General features: G+C 35.1%; 2 protein-coding genes across 6 annotated transcripts; both read right to left on the reverse strand.

Annotated features, from left to right (window-relative positions):
- Nucleotides 1-642: 642 nt before the first annotated feature.
- On the reverse strand, nucleotides 643-5432 carry LOC132176238 (uncharacterized). 2 transcript variants are annotated; one of them, XR_009439503.1, is made up of 8 exons: nucleotides 4846-5432; nucleotides 3433-3573; nucleotides 3217-3330; nucleotides 2959-3132; nucleotides 2300-2415; nucleotides 1637-1721; nucleotides 1328-1497; nucleotides 643-1232 (listed from the first exon to the last, which is right to left on the reverse strand). XR_009439503.1 is itself a non-coding variant. In XM_059588384.1 (7 exons), the coding sequence occupies exons 1-7, from the start codon at nucleotides 5329-5331 to the stop codon at nucleotides 1492-1494; spliced, it is 1122 nt and encodes a 373-aa protein (XP_059444367.1). In that variant the 5' UTR covers nucleotides 5332-5432; the 3' UTR covers nucleotides 1285-1491. The 2 variants fall into 2 exon arrangements, 1 of the variants encoding a protein (XP_059444367.1); XM_059588384.1 differs by lacking the exon at nucleotides 643-1232 and having other exon boundaries at nucleotides 1285-1497.
- Nucleotides 5433-8457: 3025 nt separating this feature from the next.
- LOC132175657 (peptidyl-prolyl cis-trans isomerase CYP37, chloroplastic) lies at nucleotides 8458-18054 on the reverse strand. Of its 4 annotated transcripts, XM_059587670.1 has the most exons (13): nucleotides 17799-18054; nucleotides 16457-16717; nucleotides 16281-16370; nucleotides 15608-15703; nucleotides 15052-15159; nucleotides 14738-14787; nucleotides 13284-13386; nucleotides 11197-11250; nucleotides 10515-10673; nucleotides 10309-10431; nucleotides 10082-10131; nucleotides 9798-9929; nucleotides 8458-8543 (listed from the first exon to the last, which is right to left on the reverse strand). In XM_059587670.1, the coding sequence occupies exons 1-12, from the start codon at nucleotides 17988-17990 to the stop codon at nucleotides 9818-9820; spliced, it is 1398 nt and encodes a 465-aa protein (XP_059443653.1). In that variant the 5' UTR covers nucleotides 17991-18054; the 3' UTR covers nucleotides 8458-8543; nucleotides 9798-9817. The 4 variants fall into 4 exon arrangements, with proteins under 4 accessions (XP_059443653.1, XP_059443652.1, XP_059443655.1 ...); XM_059587669.1 differs by lacking the exon at nucleotides 8458-8543 and having other exon boundaries at nucleotides 9617-9929; XM_059587672.1 differs by lacking the exons at nucleotides 8458-8543; nucleotides 17799-18054 and having other exon boundaries at nucleotides 9617-9929; nucleotides 16457-16533; nucleotides 16631-16689.
- Between the last annotated feature and the right edge of the window lie 220 nt (nucleotides 18055-18274).

Raw genomic sequence — 18274 nt, forward strand, 5'->3', positions numbered from 1 at the left:
CAAAGTTTCAATTTTTTGCAATTTGACAAATTGTATCAAAAACTTCTTATATTACCTTTTTTTTTTTATAAAAAAAAAAAAAAATTCAAGGTGGCTAGCCATTTTTGCACTCCAAAATTTGTTTTTTTTTTTTTTTATAAAAAAAAATAAAGTTATGGGCAATATGAGAATTTTGAAATAATATTGGTCGAATTGAAAAAAATTAGAACTTTGTAGAGGTAGATTGCAAAAATTGAAATTTTGGTGTTCGAATTGAAAAACGCTGTCAACTTTAAGGGGGTAAAATGTAATTTTTTCTTATTTTTTTATTTTTTTTCAGGGTTTCTTTGATTCTGGGTTGGTTGCGGGTGTTATGGAAGCTTGCAGTGTCAAATATTCAAGGATCATTCATGCAAATCTTCAAAGGTTGCAGCGGCAATACTGCCGTTTGGTTATGTAACGGCGTGAGTAAGAGTTTTTATTTTTATTATTTATTATATTAAATTCAGCTTCAACTTCTACTTGGGACTATTTTACAAAACTACATAACAGCTTCTATACGTAGTTTTCACTACCGCATAGAAGCCGAATCCAAATATATATATATATATATATATATATATATATATATATACACGCTAACAAATTAGGCAAACGAACCAGTTAAACTTTAAACGAGCTAAGCTCACGAGCTAACAAATCGGATAAATGAACCGATTGAACTTTAACGAGCTAAGCTTACGAGCTCCTATTGAGTTTTTTCAAGCGAGTCGGGTATGTATCATTTACTAATCGAGCAAGTTTCTACAATAACGAGCGGGTTTGTACAATATCGAGCTCGAGTTCAAGTTAAACCGAGCAAGTATCGAGCGGGTTGCTAAACAGACTGATTTATTTACAACCCTATTACTGAGAGTTGCATACCATTGATATATATTTGTGATTTTAATTCAAATGATCGTCTTGCAATCATACATTTTGATTCGTGTGGCTAAAGTTGTAAACGAACAAAGCTACCCATGAGCTCACCCAGGCTCAGCTCGATAAAGCTCCACTCGTGAGCAACTCGGTTATTAAATGCGCTTGAGCTCGGCAAAAATTTCTAAGCTTGAGCTCGAACAAGGTTCCCACCCTAGCGAGTCATGCTTGGAAACAAAATGGGACTCGTGTCAAGTTCGAACTCGACAAAAAATTCAACGAGCCAAGCTTGAGCAAGCACTACCCGCTCAAACTCGGTTCGCTTCCACCCCTACCTGTGGCAAAGGAAATATGTATCATTAAATCAAGTAGAAGAAGCTCAAGGCATTCACATGAAAGGAAGAATTGAATATGGCATTAGGTATTATACATATGCAAGTTTCTGAAATGTCTCCACTATATACATTAATCAGTCATGCCAGCCATGATCGACATCACTTTCTCAATCAACAAGAAAGTGGATTTTACTCTCTGACAATTGATTCGAGCAACTACTCATCTTTACCATCCCGGTTCTGGTTGTTTCCAGGCGGTTTACTCCTGACATGGGAAAAGAAGAAGGACAACAAAAAGGGTGCACATCAAAATCTGTTTATGCAGCTCTTATATGACCATACAAATTGAATCAAGCAGCCAATAAGAAAATTTGTCAAAGCGCAAGACTGTTAGTTTTATGTACCTGAGGGGGATCTGTGGATAGAGAACTGGAGCTGGCTTCTACTGGTGCTTCAGAAACTCTTGCTTCTGATTTCTCATTTGAATAACTAGCAAAGAAAAAAAAAATCAATCAATATAAGAGATTGTACATGGCAAAAACATAACCAAGTCCACATACACCTAATATAAGCCAGAAAATTGAAATTCTTGGAAGTAATATTCAGCAGTATCACTACTTTCACTAGAAACACTTGATGACAAATGACAGTTTATGTCATGCAGCTTTATCTTCAAATAGTAGATAAATTACTCTACCCAGTGGAGAGTTCTAGAGTCCGGAACATCCTATCTTTATATATGCATCACATAAAACTTCATATAAGCCAGAAAAACTAAAGCATTGTCTATATGTTTTTTTAGCACTTTTACAGTAAGATGGATCACATAGAATGATTTTTTCTTTATTTTATTTTTTTTTTAGCACTTCATATAAGCCAAAAAAACTTTTTTTTTTTTTTTTCTTTATATATCAAAAAAAATAGAATGATTTTTTCTTAGTACCTATTTAGTTTGCTTTCCATTAACCAGATCTTTTCTAAGAGAAAATACATAATTGATGACAAAGATCTTCAATCTTCAGCGCTTAGTACACGTGAATTCAAAATAATCCATATTAAACACTCACGTTGAGAGTATTGTCACCCATATAAGCTCTACACAGTCCACCCAAAGAAGCCTTTGTTCTACTGGGATCACACCATAGGTAATAAGGTGAGCAAATGGCCAAAGCTTCCACCCTGCCTGCACAATACAACCGACAATAAGATTAGATGCAAGATAAAGTCACCTACATATATATGTCAACCTCAAGTACATGGACTGAGCTCCAACTACATGTTTCACTAAAACTAAATCAACTACCGACAGGACCCAGTATCTGTTAACTTTTTGTGAGAGAAAAATATGAGGTTTGTCTGGAACATGAGGACTAAATCAAAAGCTTGAAAGCAATGTGAATTTGTGTTGACTAGGACAAGACATCTGCACACTTGATCAAGTTTGAAACCTTATTTAGAAGTTAGATGCATTAATGAAAAACAGTATTAACTTATAGACAACCCGTTTATTGTTGATAGACCAAAGTTCCTAACATCATAACACTTTCAATGAAGATTAACTACTTATTTTACTAATTAAAGAATTTAAAATGACTATTCCTGACTATTCCAGCCACCACTGGCAAAAAAGCACAAACAGAGAAGGAAGGAATCAGCTTCAAAGTTTGGCTCTAAACACTCGAGAAGAATGCAAAGATAAGGTAGTAAGAGCAGAAGGTTCACTTACAGTCAGCATGGGCCAGAACGTTGCCTTCAATTCATTAAAAATACTAACTGGGGACTCACGACGCAAAAATCCCAAGGCAGTAAAATAAATGCTATTCCAAGCTGCTGCCCATGCAGTTTGGTCGAAGATTACTTTGACAGGAACCACCCACCAGTCTTGGAACGGAAAAAGCTCCTGGAATCAGAGTAAGCTGTTTCAGTAAACCAAAGAACTATGAAATCCGACTAAAAAGAAAATAAAAATCATAATAATAATCACCTCACAGAACTGGTAATAATAATGAGAAAGGGAGCCATGTAGAGTAAAGCCAACAAGGCCAGATCTGAACATTCGTGCTCGATCAAAATCAAAGAGAGGTTTTCCTTCATAACACTGCAGAATTAAAGAATATAAGTTACATATTAAGAAGTTATGTAAAGGACAATTTGTAACAGAACGAGATTCAGAAGGCATTATTGCACAACATGGACTAACCTGTGCAATCCAATCACCTACAGAGTACACCACTCCACTAATAACCATTTTTGCCAAAACTGGGTTTGTCTTAAGAGCTTCCTCATAAGCAGTCCAGTTGTGTTGAGGTGCGTATCTTAGTATCTCAAAAAGCGTCCAGCCCTAACACAACCAAAAGATAAAAATTAATATCAAGTCCTACAAGATGGACTAGATTAAAACCCTGTTTATCATGCAATGCACAAATAATCGGAAGTTAAAATCATCTAAAGAACCCTTTTAATCTAAAGCATGCACGCACCATAAAGGTTTTGATTTAAATGATTTAAATTTCCCACATAAGCAATCACACTAATAAAGGAACTAATTGGGAAAGGATTTTTATATATTGTTTAGTACTACTTCAGTCAATCTCAGGCAACAGCATCTCTTAAGTCATAAGTGCACAAATCTTTTTGCTTCAACATATCAGCTCATCTTTTCTAACCTTTTCTTGTACCCATAAAACCTTTGATTTACAAGAATTGGGATCATTTCAGAAGAACACAATATCTCATTTTACTTTATTTGTCTTGCTACTAGAAGAACCACCACATTTCCAGCCTTGCAATTCATCCATCTGCATGAGATCATCGCAGACAGGCTCACGCAATGGAATTGGTCCTTCCCAGTCATCCATCTTGTACTGTGATGCATACTTAGTCCAGCTGTTATCCTTATTTCAATTGAGCTTGTTAAAATCAATTATGAAACCCTCCAAAATCAGTTCCCTAATTCACTCATGCCGTTTTAGTTGTACAGAAAGCATCATTTCACTCTTTCCAACCTTATGCATGATCAAACTGAGATGATAGCACAATAGTTAGCTCCTATCCATTGCGACCCAACACCCATCAATCCACTGTAAAGCATCTAAACACAATCCAAAAACTATATTTGCCCAATAAATCTTAGTTATCTAAAACCGGAGTGGCACATTTATATGCATAGTAAACTCGCCACAACTATATTCCCAACAAAAACCCTTAACTATTTCCATTAAGCCCGGTTGACTAGAAACTCAGCAAAAAGAATAAATCAAATTTAACATAAGCACCACACTAGGAAAGAAACTTTCCAAAAAGAGAAAACATTTGAGCATTCTTTAACCAAAAAAAAAAGTACAACTTATTTTTCAATCGATAAACTTTTAGAGAGAAAAGCAACAAGATCCGGAACATAAAACTGTAAGTCTGTAACCGACTACATTTTCCCCGATAGCATCGTTAGCATCAAATCATCAAACATCTCACATCCCAAATTTCAGAAATTTACTACAGAAAACTACAACCACTAAGCTAATAACCCCCAAACAAATGTCACCCAAAAACAAAATAACTTGACGAAAAGGAACAAGAACAAGAAACGATCAGATAGAATCGCAGAGAGACTCACATGCCAGTAGTCCGAATCAATGGTGAGCAATTTGGTGATGGCGAAAGAACCCGCAGCCAAAACTATTGTCGCGTTGATGGTCCTGTCAAAGAGTCTCTCCATTTCCTCATTCTCGCTCTTCCCCACTCCATCACCAACCGAACCCGAAGAAGAAGAAGAAGAAAATCCTTGAAATTCACCAGCCCCTTCGAACGAGAGCCTCCCCTCATGACCTGCAGCGAACCCGCCCACCAAATCTGTCTCCAACCCACCTTCCCTCTCCACCCGGCTCACTACCACGCCCTCTTGCTGGTCCGTAGAGTCCGCGCTCTGTACTGGGATCACGTCCAACTCTTCCACGGATTTTACCGCCCACGACTTCGTTTTCCGCTCGTTTCTCGAGAAAAACGGGGTCTGGGAAAGCTTGAAGTTGGGTCTGAATTTGGGTTTGGGTTTGGACGTAGGAAGGACGACGCTCTGGGGCGACATGGTGTGTAAGGTCGCCATGGCTATGGCCGACTGCGTTGGGAGGAACTGAGCTCAGTTTCGCGGACCGTGTTTCTCCGGGTCCAAACTGTGAGAGCGTGCGAGTTTTTAGATTAGAATGTGTAGTTATGGTGCGTCGTGGTCTATGGTTTTATGTTGTATCCGTGTTGACCTTTCATGTGTTTTATGATTTACGCTAGAGATGATGATTTGGGTTTGAGGATGGAGTGGCTATTCAGCCTATTTGTTTGGGGAGGTGGGTTGTAGGCTTGTTATTGTGAACTGCGATGCAGGTTGTTTCACTTTCCAAAGATTAAATTCTAGATGAGAAACGTGGTCCACAAAAGAGCGGTGGTCGAAAAAATTAAAACTCCTTTTCAATAAGAAAATCACGATCAAAATAAAATACGTAAATATGAATATAATTAAATAGTTGAAGTTGACTTCCTCCAAACACTGCTTAGAGTATTTCTAAGAGTATTTTCAATGGAATAGCCAAATGTTACTTTTATCTAAAATAACTCTTCAAATGTTTAAAAAAACTCTACATTGGATTAGCCAAAAAAAAATGTAAAATAAATATTTAATTGTAAGAGCTAAAAGAAAAGTTAAATGTAGCAGCACTTTTCAAGAGAGCTATTTATTTTTCATTGTTTCTCTCACCTGTTTTCTCTTTTTCCCAAATCTTTTTCTACTTTTACTTTGCATGTTTTCTTTTTTCTAAATTTATTTCCATTTTTCCTCACATATTCTCTTTTTTCCAAAACTTTTCTTACTTTTAATAATATTTTAATAGAATAGATATAAATATAGCTAATCGGATGTAGAGCATTCCCAATGGAGGAGCCATATTTTTATGTAAAATGGCTCCTCAAAACTTATTTTTATCTAATTTAGCTAAGCCATTTTTAAATGTCTCCACATCCGATTAGCTATATTTTTTAAAAAGAAGGTGGAAAAATATTTGGGAAAAAGATAAAGCATGAGAGAGAAACACTAAAAAATAAAATGGCTCCCTTAAAAAGTGCTGCTACATTTAACTTTTTTTTTAGCTCTTCTAATCAAATATCTATTTTACATATATTTTTGGCTCATCCAATGTGGGAGGTTTTTTGAACATTTGAAGAGCTATTCTAGATAAAAGTAACATTTGGCTCTTCCATTGGGAATGCTCTAATGGAAGAGCCAAATGTTACTTTTATCTAGAATAGCTCTTCAAATGTTTAAAAAGCTCCTACATTGGATTAGCCAAAAACAAATGTAAAATAGATATTTAATTGGAAGAGCTAAAAAAAAAAAGACTAAATGTAGCAGCATTTTTCAAGGGAGCTATTTTAGTTTTCATTATTTCTCTCACCTGTTTTCTCTTTTTCCCAAATATTTTCCTACTTTTTCTCTACATTTTCTCTTTTTCTCAAATTTTTTTCCATTTTTCCTCTCACATGTTCTCTTTTTCTCAACACTTTTTTTACTTTTAATAATATTTTTATAGAATAGATAGAAATATAGCTAATCGGATGTAGTGACATTTAAAAATGGTTTAGCTAAATTAGATAAAAGTGAGTTTTGATAAACCATTTTACATAAAAATATGGCTCCTCCATTGTGAATGCTCTTAAAAGATGGCGGTTATATATTATATTATATTTTTATTTTATAATTTTAATGTAATAATTTTTACTTAATTTTTAATTTTTTTTAAAAATCACTTATTCAACATTGTTTATAATTATCATACAATAATTATGAGATGAAAATATAATTTTTTAACATTATTCGTAATTTCGTATTGAAAAGTAAAACGGTCTCAAAGTCAAAGCAACCAATTTTGCAAGGAGTATTATGATTTTATTAAACAAAAAATTGGTTTTTATGGACAAAAATTTCCTTCAAATCAGTTTGGAGAAAATTTCCTCCAACCTAGTTCAACAAGTGCCAACTGCCATATCTCACATATTTTATTTAATATTTTTAACTGTCATTTATCATTAATTTTTGAAAAATCCAATATGTTAAATAATATTTGTCACTTATTAAAATAGGTTGAAGCAAATTTTGAAAATTTGTGTCCTTTTTATAACCAAAAACCGACTTGGTTATTAAGTTATTATGTTTAGGACATGTAGATTTGGCTTAAGCTCTATACATGGTTGGTCGGATTGAACTATTGACTTAACTAAAGCACAATTTAAAGGACATAAATTTCCTCCAAACTAGTATAGAGAAAATATCCTCTAAACCATATAAAATAGTGTCAAGTGTCTATAAACATTTAAAAGGCATATTAAATTTAGTCTAGATTAGTAAACTGTTATTAATGAGGTTAATAATGTAATGTGCATTTTAAATGTTTATAGACACATGGGTTTCAGGATATTTCCTCCGTATGGGTTTGGAGAGAGAGGTTTGATACGGACACAACACAAACCCAACTCATGACCAACTTCTCTCCTACGTGTTAAAAAAAAATTGAATTTTAAACCAAACAAATTGTCTTTTTTATCAAATTTTCATAATCCCAAAATCCTCTCTCTCAATTTTTTTTTTTTAACTGACACGTATGAGAGAAGTTAGCCATAAGTTGGATTTGTATTGTGACTTTAACATTTTCCTTGGAGGAAATTCCTATCCCAATTTAAATGCTTAGAAATTATGCTTAAAAAACAAATGCTTAGAGTCATAAGTTGCACATTGTAATTTTCAACAGAATTCAAGTGTCAAGCCAATGTGAGAGTTATTTGTAACTTGTGTTTATAATTGGGAGTTTTAAGTTATATTCTAAATTATAATAATAATAATAATAATAATAATTAAAATTAAAAAAAAAAAAGAAAAAAAAAAAAGGACCAACTAGATTCTGCCCATGTCCTATTAGCTGTCAGTGGTATCTTTGACCAGAGCGGCGCCCAATAGAAAATGGACTTTGTGGGTCCCCGAATACCAAACTACCATTCCAATTTGGAAGCCCATAAATTATCCACAAATTGTGAGTGTAGGGGGCCCACAACCATGCATACCGTCGGCAACAGCCAACAAGAGGCATGGAAGCCACGCATTTGAGATATCTCGTCTTCTAGCTTCCTACTGATTCCAGATAATTCTGGACACACAATAGTATTTTCGCCGCAATTTATGTGAACCACTCTTATTTTCGAGGTCACGCTTCAAACATGTATGATTTCTTGAAAATCCTGGAACGCAACGAAATGAAAGGTACACGACTTTTCTACTTCCTGTGGTCAAAGTAAAACGCATCTGAAGCACGTTAATGGACTTTTCTTTTCTTTTTCTGAGTGAAACAAATGAAGAAAATCATATGCAGTAGTGTCATATTCTGATCTTATATTTGGAAAATGAGCAGTTCCTATCAAGCCAATAGTTTATAACAAAAACTCATGGGGGCTAAATCACACGTTAGTAATTCACATAGATCGTGTAATTTATCAAATAGACTCATAAAATTGGGCTTTATAAGTAATTATAAAGAAGTTTCAAATTGATTAGTAATTTTGGGGTGTTAGCACATTTTTTCTTAAGCCATTACATATAATAAAAATGATCTTTAAGATAGATCAAAGGAGCAGGCAAAAATGCTGTCAGCAGTACTAGTTTGTAGGGCTTGTGGTAGAAGTTGTACGTTAGTACAACAATTAATACAGATGTTGTGAACTCAAATTCTATTGTTTGCAACAAAAATTTGTAGGTTTTGATTGCAAACTCAGATGGCATCTTAACCCTTATATCCAGTGAATGCAAAGGCTGTGAGTTCAAGATCCCATTATACATATAACATGTCAATAGAAATAAACATGCAGTTGGAAGACAACAATGATCTGCAGTTAACGTGGGCAAGAGAAAAACGAACTGAGGAACATGGCATGCAGTTTAAAAGGTTATGTGATTGCTTAGTTCCTATTCTAGGTGTGGTGGTTGTTTACAAGTTGTTGCTGCTGGTTCCAGCTTGTGTTTGGATCCTCTTTGTACATTGGTAATGTGATAATAAAATGATGAATTCACCCATCCACAAAATAAATACTGAAACAAAACCATCTAGCTTAATTGAAGAGGGAGACATTTAAATTTCCAGCATTTTCCGGCCAACAATGAGTGTACAAAGAAAACAGCATCAATGTTTTGCTATATCAAGTTTTCAAGGTATTGTTATCACATTCCCTTTGATGAAAAAGATAAAGCCAACAAAAAAAATCAATGTTAAGTTGATTGCTTCAAAAAACCAATAATAAATCAAGTATATATTAATCGGTAGAACTGAGACATGTAACTTTACAGGTAAAGTACAAGGATAAGTTAAATGAGTCTCCTCCTTTGTGCAAATGTAATAAATTTCATTCCAGACAACTGATATTCAAATACACAACAAAACTACAAACAAAAACTGGCAATGAGAAACTGGACAAGCCAACCTGCAGCAATAAAATCAGGCTGATGCCATTAAAATGCAGCAAACACAAAGAATGAAAAGTAACCTGCTTGGCAATAGAGTAGATCAACTCTCATTTGGCAATATCAGGCGATCTTGACCTTCCACCAGCTTTGCAGATACAATCACATCTCCGGTTTTTATCTGTGAAAGAATATCTTTCCCAACAGTTGTGTATCTGCATATTGAAACAGTATATAAAGAAATGATGCAACTAGCCATAGGAAACATAGTCATTTTTTCTTTCTTTCTTTTTCTTTTTCTTTTTTTTTTTTTGAAGGAAACTCAAAGTAATTAGTAACAAGAAAAGTCATGAGTTTAAAATCATACCCAAAAACTGAAAATTGCCCTTCATCAAACGACAACCCTCCCAAGCCAGCCTATCAAATGCACGCAGGATATATGCAAATATAAGTTGAAGGAAAAAAAATAATAATGTCAAAGACAGAATACATTAAACACTAGTCTCAAACTTCTGCTTTTTCAATGTTTGTCTTCAAAAGCCTGCGGAATAAAACTTGAATATTAATTCAAACAAAATGTAGGATTAAACTTACATTTCGCTTATCATAACGATAGAAGAAAAACTGATATGGCGATGAGGACTCCTCAGAGACTTCACTATGTGCCATTGCAACTGCTCCGTAAACAGAGAGTGGAAGAACTGGCAATTCTCCGTCCTTTTAAACAGGGAGAAAAAAGCAAAGAAAATAAGAAGAATTACCCACAAGAAAAATCTTGTTGATATAAGACATTGACAAACCTGCACACTTAATGTTGTTCTGTACAAGGGCTCAAATTGCCCAGATGGCATTATCTCTAAAGGAATATTATAACCGCTGTTCTTGTCAAGCCCATTGTCTGAGAGAATAGCTTGGTCGGTACAGCTAAGTTTTGCCCCATCATATGCCCCATCAATTACCTGAGAAATTGTCAATTGATTATCTGTTTCTTTCAGATATTATTTACAGCCCAATAAATTCCAATTCAGATTCACCAAAAAGAAAAATGGAAAAGAGTAAACTTCATGGGCACTATCATGACCAAAAACTTGTATTCAGGTGAGACCAGCATAAGACTAGGAGAATTCCAATCAATAGAAGTTCATTTTTGTCAATATGTTTACATATCCTCAATATGTTGTTTCCCAATAAGCTTGTCAGATCTTCATAACTCACATACTTGCGTCCATAATTTTTTTTCCCTTAAATCTTCTTTTATGCGAGGAAAGAATTTTCCTCTCTATGTAAAACTCGAAACCAAGAAAATGCAATTTTTCAAAAAGGGAAAACCGAATGTATAGCTGGAAAGCATAATAGACCAATAAAAAAAGGATCACCGTACCATCCACGTGTGTGTGGCGCGAGCGCACAGTTGCATGTGTGCTTGCGTGTCTATGTATATAGATAGATATATTTCCCAAGAGTGAAGTGAGACTACCTTACCAGCTTTGCAAAATTTCCTGCTGTTAACGGTGCTGAATATCCATCTACAACAACCTAAATTCACAGGCTTATGATCAGTTGACATTGAATTTATGATCCTAGGAACCAACATCCATTTAACCAAGTACTATGCACCCAACCTTGTGCTGATTCCAATGGTGAATGCCTCAGTCCAGTCAATATGTTGGCCCATAACCCAAAAATATACAAATTTTCTCAATAGTACAGAGATTCGTGACTTTACATGCAAATTGATAATTTTTTTTTTTTTTGATAAGTGAAAATTATTGTAAAGGCCCACGCAAATTGATAAATTAAGAAGTTGACCATTTACACATTTCTGTACAATCAAAAGTAAATGCCCATACCAGGAGTATCCCGTCAACTAGCTCCTTTGCAATCAATGGAACAGCAGACATTAATGTCTTTATGTAGATGAGATGTCACACAATGGCACACTTGAAAAAAACACACACAGACAACTACTCTTAAATCCCAACCCCTTAAATCAATGCACTATAAAAGACAATACAGTTGTCATCAAGCATCTGGTTTAGAGCTAATTATAATCCATGCTTAGACACTATATTTAGATTGCAAATCCTAAGCTCAATGCGTACATGATTCATATTATGATACCCTCTATTCCTAGACATAATTAAAGTCAATAGCAACCAGAGTTAGCAGCCCATGCCTAAGAACATTGTAATCAAATTCAACAACAAAAGTGGAAACTGTTAGGTTTTATGTTGTTGGCAAATTCAGTGCAAAATTTGTTATGTTATAAGCCTAGGTGTAGGGTTAAAGTCGGTATTCAAGTGAGGGTCAAAAACTTGGTTCAAAGTGAAGGAGAAAATAGTTCGTTCGCAACCTTGATCGTATGGCATTCAAACGAGGCAATTTTTCAAAGATTCAAAATGTCAGTCAGAATGCCTAGATCACAAGACCATTCAAAAGGCGTTTGAACGAGAAGATCAAAACACTACAAGATCAAGTTCCTGAATGTCTCGATTGCAATCAAAATCGCAATACCGTTCAAGTGCTCACGACTTTTAAAATTCAATCACCCGAAAGGCTTGATCGCAACTCGCAAGGGTGATTGCACCTGATTTGAACGCAAGCTGAATTACATTGTTCACAAAGGATCACCAAAAGCTCTGATCGCAATCACGTTCGAATTCGATTCGAACGCAATAATCGTTAAGCCAAATCTGAGACTCTCAATCGCAACAATGTTCAAACCCCATTCGGACACCTCATGCGATAAGTTATGAAACCCTAGTCGCCGTTCAAACACGACTTACTCCCATTCGAACATGACAGCCTTAGACTATGTTATATTTTAACCAACTTGATCATTAAACCTCAGTTCTCAATGTCTATGTAAGTCTTATAAGCCGCGTTTTTCACCCTAAGACCATTATTTTGTGTTGAGAGGCCAGAGTTTTGGAGCTACTGCAGTTAAAGACATACGGGTCGTTTGTTGGGTACAAGTTAGGTTTTTACTACAAATGTCTTGTAAATATAAACTGATTGTAATTTTTCTTCAATTGTGGATAAGTTTCCTGGGGTGGCTGTTCCTAGAGTGGTTTTACTTTTGAAAAGTTCTTCAAAAGGTTTCCATGGTGTCACCAAATTCTTGTGCCTACTTTATTTTATGTCTTGTTGGAATTTGGTGATATTCTGTGCGGTTGCAAAATCGAAATTTAAAATCCACCATTTGAAGTCAGACATGTCATTCTTTTTTTAATGTTTGGAAGTTTCCAGCTTTTCTGATTATCCTATAACATATTTCAAAGAGAACTCTCACTTGAGGTTCTCATAGCCTATTCAGCACCAACATCTCAAAAGCAAAGGTGGCACTGCTATGTTAAGCCCCTCAATGGTGTACAAATATTAACAAAGAAGAACAGTATTAGCCAAAATTTATTGATTCACTTACCATTTGAAAAAAAAAAATGATAATTAGTAGTAGGAACTATGAACTTTGGTAAATCTTCTTTATATATCCAAGTCATATAACAATCCTATGCAAGATTACATAATACAATATTTTCATCCCTCTAAAAGTGTAAAATTTAGTATACCTGAATTATGGCAGTCTTTCTTGATTCTCCACCAGCTTCTGGAGAAAATGTTGAACCATCTCCTTTTTCAATTGTAAATTCAACAATTCCTCTCCCATTAAGCCTACAAATCAGAAAAAAAAAAAAAAAGAACACATTTCCTGTTCAAAAAATAGATGCACCAATGCAAAGCCGATTTACCAGAGTGGAGGAAATTTTTCACACCATTTTAGTTCATATGCTTAAATATTTCTAGGAGACATCCAAACAACAAATAAATGTTTTCAAGCATTACATATCGAATATTTTTTTTTAGTAGGATCTCTGCTTATAAGAAACAACCAGCTGGACATAACTCAGCTTCAGAAGGTCAGAACTTACTGACCAGCTAACCACTGCTATAACTAGCTTGAAAATAAAATTTGTAAATAATTGTGATCCCAAAATGTTCAGACTAACAAAATTGATTACTAGGAGGAAAAAGAAAGATGTAATGCCAATCAAATGATGGGTTTAGCAAAGAATTCTTGGGTAGATAGACCAAAAATAATGGGGGAAAATATACTTACCCCCGAATTGACACCCTTTTGGCACATGCACTCCTAAACTACCATTTGTGACACTTGACTCCCTCCAACAACCATTTAGGTACAAATGAAACTCTCTGTTAGTGGTTGGCGTTAAAATGGAGGGAAAAATGAAGCATGTGTCTTTTACATGCAAAATTATGACTTGAAATGCCTAAAATGACCCACTGTTAGATTTTTTTTTTTATTTTATGTCGGGGAACCTCTCCAGGGTAGGGCCAATAGTTGTGGACATGTAAAAAAAAAAAAAGATTGAAAAGAATGTAACAAAAAAAACTTTAAAATAAAAGAGAGAGAGAGGTGTTGAGGGGGTGGTTCGGTCTCCCTTAGGAGCTATGGGGTGGCTCAACCACTTCTTTGGGGGTAGCCAAGCCATTCCCTTGGCCTTGAGAGGTGGTCCAACCACTCCCCTCAACCCTTCTCATTTTTTTTTTTTTTTTTTTTTTTACATGCTTCACCATAGAAAGACAATTTGGAGTCTTGGACTTTCAAGTCCATATGCACATACGTGTCACATGTGCCAATTTCCATCTATTTTAACTCCATCAGCGATTGAAAGGATCTATTTTAACATACTTGAAGTTCTTATGGTTAAGTGTCACGAATAATAGTTTGGAGGTACATGTACAAAAGGGGTGTCAGTTCAAAGAGGGTGAGAATATTTTCCCCAAAAATAAATTTTACTCCATTATTTTTTATTTTGCTTTAAATTATTTGTCGTGGATATCGAAAGAAAAAAAATAAAATAAAAAAAGAATAAAAAATAAAAAAAGCAATAAAAAAAAGGGATCATCCCAATATCAGACTAGAATGGCACTAGCCACATATTTTTGTGACTCATCAAGGTGGCTAGGATATAGCACCTAAAAATCTCTGGTGAAGACTGACCTTGGAAATTTCAAGTATTGCTTGGGCAATAAAAATGACAAGCCTGGAGCCTGTTACACACAATAGCAAGTTAAGAGTTGGAATGCTTATATTATCATCGTAACATAAGTAGCTAGTAAAAACAATATTATTCGCCTTTAAGTCAAAAACATTGCAGGTTTCCATTAGCATGGCAGCAGCAACAATTTTAGGAAATTATCTCAAATATCACGCTATGCTTTCCATGAGGCATCTGCTTGTTGAACATACAAATATATTGTGCCTAGATAAAGAGTTAGAAAAATAATCTATGGCTATTGATGAGTTTCAGTTACCTGTAGCAATTCTATCTCTGCAACAGTATCAAGTGAAGATGCAAGGCCTACTGATACTTTATCTGGGTCCTTATCCTTTATAGATTCAAGAAGGGCTCGCAATCCACCCTGGAAAATCAAAGGAACTTTCAATAATATTCTGATAGGTTCTGCACTGAACCGCATCAACCACGAGATGTTATTAATTATCTGAGGTCTTCAAGAGAATTCATGTCCTAGAAGAGATAAGATATGTGAGATTCAGTACTGTATAGTTGAAGCCTTGTCATTTTTCATCTTTCTTTTTTCTGAAAATACGGAAAAACGTTTTTCTTTACCAACCACTAATTGGATTCTAACAATTAACCATGCTGACAAAGTGATTTAATTCCAAATCATGATAAGCATAGCCAAGGGAACTTTGACTTCAAAAAACTTAAACTTCAAATCTTATTCATAACAATGAGATCATAGTTTTTCTTTCTGTTAATTGGTCAACCAACAGTAACAAAATTGTGCTGACAGACTTCTCATAAATTAATATAGCTCCCTTTTCGCCCAAAGTAACTTCACATACCTTCCCGTCAATAAGTGATGCATACAATGTGGAACCCTTTTCCTTCAGGTCTATTGGTACACTTGCCAAAATAGAATCCTTTTCATCCACTGCTATCTAAATATAGGAAAAGACAATGAAAAAGTAAAAATCAGAAGTGATTACATCAGCGTACCATACATATAAATGAACAGAGACAAGAACAAATGCATAATGATAACCAGTGATTCAAATATACAAATAAAAGAGGACATCACATGATTGGAACTCAGGGAAATGACCCATGCCAAACGGTATAAAATATAAACATCAACTTGCAAATTGCAAAGTAAATGTTAACTCAAAAGAAAATGGTTTTTACAGGTACCAGCAACATGTATTGTGCAGACAAAGCAGTAGTTGCAGCCACGTCCCCACGTGCATGGGTTGGAAGGGCTGACACCTCAAAACTTTAAGGACAAATTAAAAAGGGTAGAATGCAAGAAGGAGAAACTCTCATTTTTAAATATTGACTTCGGAAAGAAAAAAAAATCCCGTTTATTTATTGGACCTGGTCAATGAACTGCTCTCTTAAGTTTTGGATGGAAGCAATGCTTATTTAAGATTGCCTCCCTTCTAGAAAGCATTATAATGAAAGAAACCCCCACCCTTCTCACCCCCTCTCCAAAAAAAAAAAGTTAAAAGAAATATATACCTTCAAAGCTTTCTTCACATTCCCCTCCATTGTTCCATATGGCTTTCTCTGTGGAATCCTTAGCAGGTACGAAATATCCTCCAGAGATTCCTAGAAGCAGAGGGAAGATGGTCTGCAAACTGATTACTGTTTAAGTTAAGGGATGATAGAAATTAAGTTCGATCATCAAGAGTAACCTGAATAGCCTTCATGTTTGTATTTGCAGGGATAGCCTTCCTTAAAGCAAGTTCTCCTGTTCTTGGAACCTTCGTATCTGGAGAATAAAGAACCGCTCTTGCAGGAGATATAGAAAAAGAGTCCCAACCAACCAAAGGAAGCGGAGAAAAAATTTGAACAGACATAAGGATTACAGCAATCAGACTCTCGAGCTTCTTTTGTCCAAGTCTGCAAATTGACATGTACAAGTTGGTAGTAAAATCATGCCGGTTTGCCAGTTCCTGCATGATTGATCACCGATTTCAGAAAGTGAAAAGACAAGCGTGGAGAAATATGATTTCATCTTTTCTTCTGGCTTAATTACTATTTTGGCCTTTTCAGTATTCAAGTTGGCCACAAGTGGAAAAATGGTGAATCACCGAGATGATTTTGACTCTCATCATCATTACAAGTAGAAAGGACAAGGACAGAATAGCATGAACTTGAGAACTTGCAAATCATTTGAGTCAACAAATCAACTGTATATAATAATACAAATTAATCCAGTCAGTATACACAATGGTTATCTGGCACCACAATGTGGTATACTGCATTGTGTTTCTCACCATATATTTTATTTCTGGCCAACTTATTAATGAGAAAACAAATGCAAACACATCGAAAACAATAATTCCATTAAGTTAAATCCTCTATGTTGTCTATGATTTTAAAAGAATTGATAGCAACTTACTTGTGAAAAGGCTCTATAGCAGATTTTTTTACATAAATTTTGAATGTGAAAGTTCGTAACAAATGAAAATGAATTGAACTACACTATACAGCGAGATTAAGTCCTGAGTTCAATTGATCAAAGAAACCACTTATACAGCGAGATCATTGTAGGCACAAAGTTCTATTTGAAAGCAGAGAATGGCACTGTCAACAAAAATTGGGCCAACACAAATGTCTGGATGCAATCCTGCTAGTACTATACATTTAAAAAGGCTGGAGAGGACTACATCATCCCATAATGTAAACGAGTTGTAATGTGTGAATTTCATGCACATAATTCGAGATGGAACCGGATTTGTAGCCCTAAAATCCAATACTTGTCTTTGAGAAGCAACCCTCTGAGTAGAATTGCGATTCCATCCAAAATTGTAATTTTTATTTATAAGAAGAAGAAAAACTCATAAAACTCAAGGCAAGAGAAGTTATCTGAAACCAGAACCACCTCCACCACACTAATAGTAGCAAACGCTTAAACTATCAATACACACACTAACACGCACTATGACCAAGCACACCCTAAAGTTGCTTTTGGATTTAAGAATTCGAGTAAAAGGGCTTGGATCCCAATGATTTATCAGAATCCGAACGAACCTCTGAATGATTTTTCTTGGGCAAGCAAGGAATGCTGGAGCGGCCCGGTCTTGCTGGGTCTTTGCTAGGCATTTGATTGGAGCAAAATATAAAATGGGTAGGGAGGGCACTTCGCTTTGGGAGAGAAGGAGTGATGGAGGCATTGAGAGAGAGCTTGTGAGAGATAATGGCTGAAGATAAATGTAACGCCATGAATGGAAGTTGGAAGTTGCAGAGATGTTTTGGCGCGCCTCATCCAGAAAGTCTATCAGGAACACTTTCTATTGGTTTTGCATGTTGTAGAAATTGAAATGACTAGAATAGCCTGATTATTTTTTTCCTTTAGGTAATGAGGAAGAGAAATGCCTGTGGTTTTTAAGGAAGGACCTGGCTTAGGTTTCGTAAAAAAAATTGCAGTAGGATGCTTTGGTTTTATTAACGGTTGGGATTTAATTTCACCTTTTTTTTTTTCTTATACAAAATTATGAATTAAATAT

The sequence above is a fragment of the Corylus avellana genome, chromosome ca3, assembly GCF_901000735.1.
Source record: "Corylus avellana chromosome ca3, CavTom2PMs-1.0".
Classification (NCBI taxonomy): Eukaryota; Viridiplantae; Streptophyta; class Magnoliopsida; order Fagales; family Betulaceae; genus Corylus; species Corylus avellana.

What these genes read in the sequence shown, in the direction of transcription:
- LOC132175657 (XM_059587670.1), bottom strand. Translation starts at nt 17,990, where the DNA reads ATGGCGTTACATTTATCTTCAGCCATTATCTCTCACAAGCTCTCTCTC. An exon ending in GAAAGACTGCCATAATTCAG is followed by an intron (nt 11,251 to 13,283) that starts GTATACTAAATT and finishes CTGTGAATTTAG; the next exon opens with GTTGTTGTAGATGGATATTC. An exon ending in CAGGAAATTTTGCAAAGCTG is followed by an intron (nt 10,674 to 11,196) that starts GTAAGGTAGTCT and finishes ACAATTTCTCAG; the next exon opens with GTAATTGATGGGGCATATGA.
- LOC132176238 (XM_059588384.1), bottom strand. Translation starts at nt 5,331, where the DNA reads ATGGCGACCTTACACACCATGTCGCCCCAGAGCGTCGTCCTTCCTACG. An exon ending in TTGATTCGGACTACTGGCAT is followed by an intron (nt 3,574 to 4,845) that starts GTGAGTCTCTCT and finishes TGGTTGTGTTAG; the next exon opens with GGCTGGACGCTTTTTGAGAT. An exon ending in CGTTCTGGCCCATGCTGACT is followed by an intron (nt 2,416 to 2,958) that starts GTAAGTGAACCT and finishes TGTATTGTGCAG; the next exon opens with GCAGGGTGGAAGCTTTGGCC.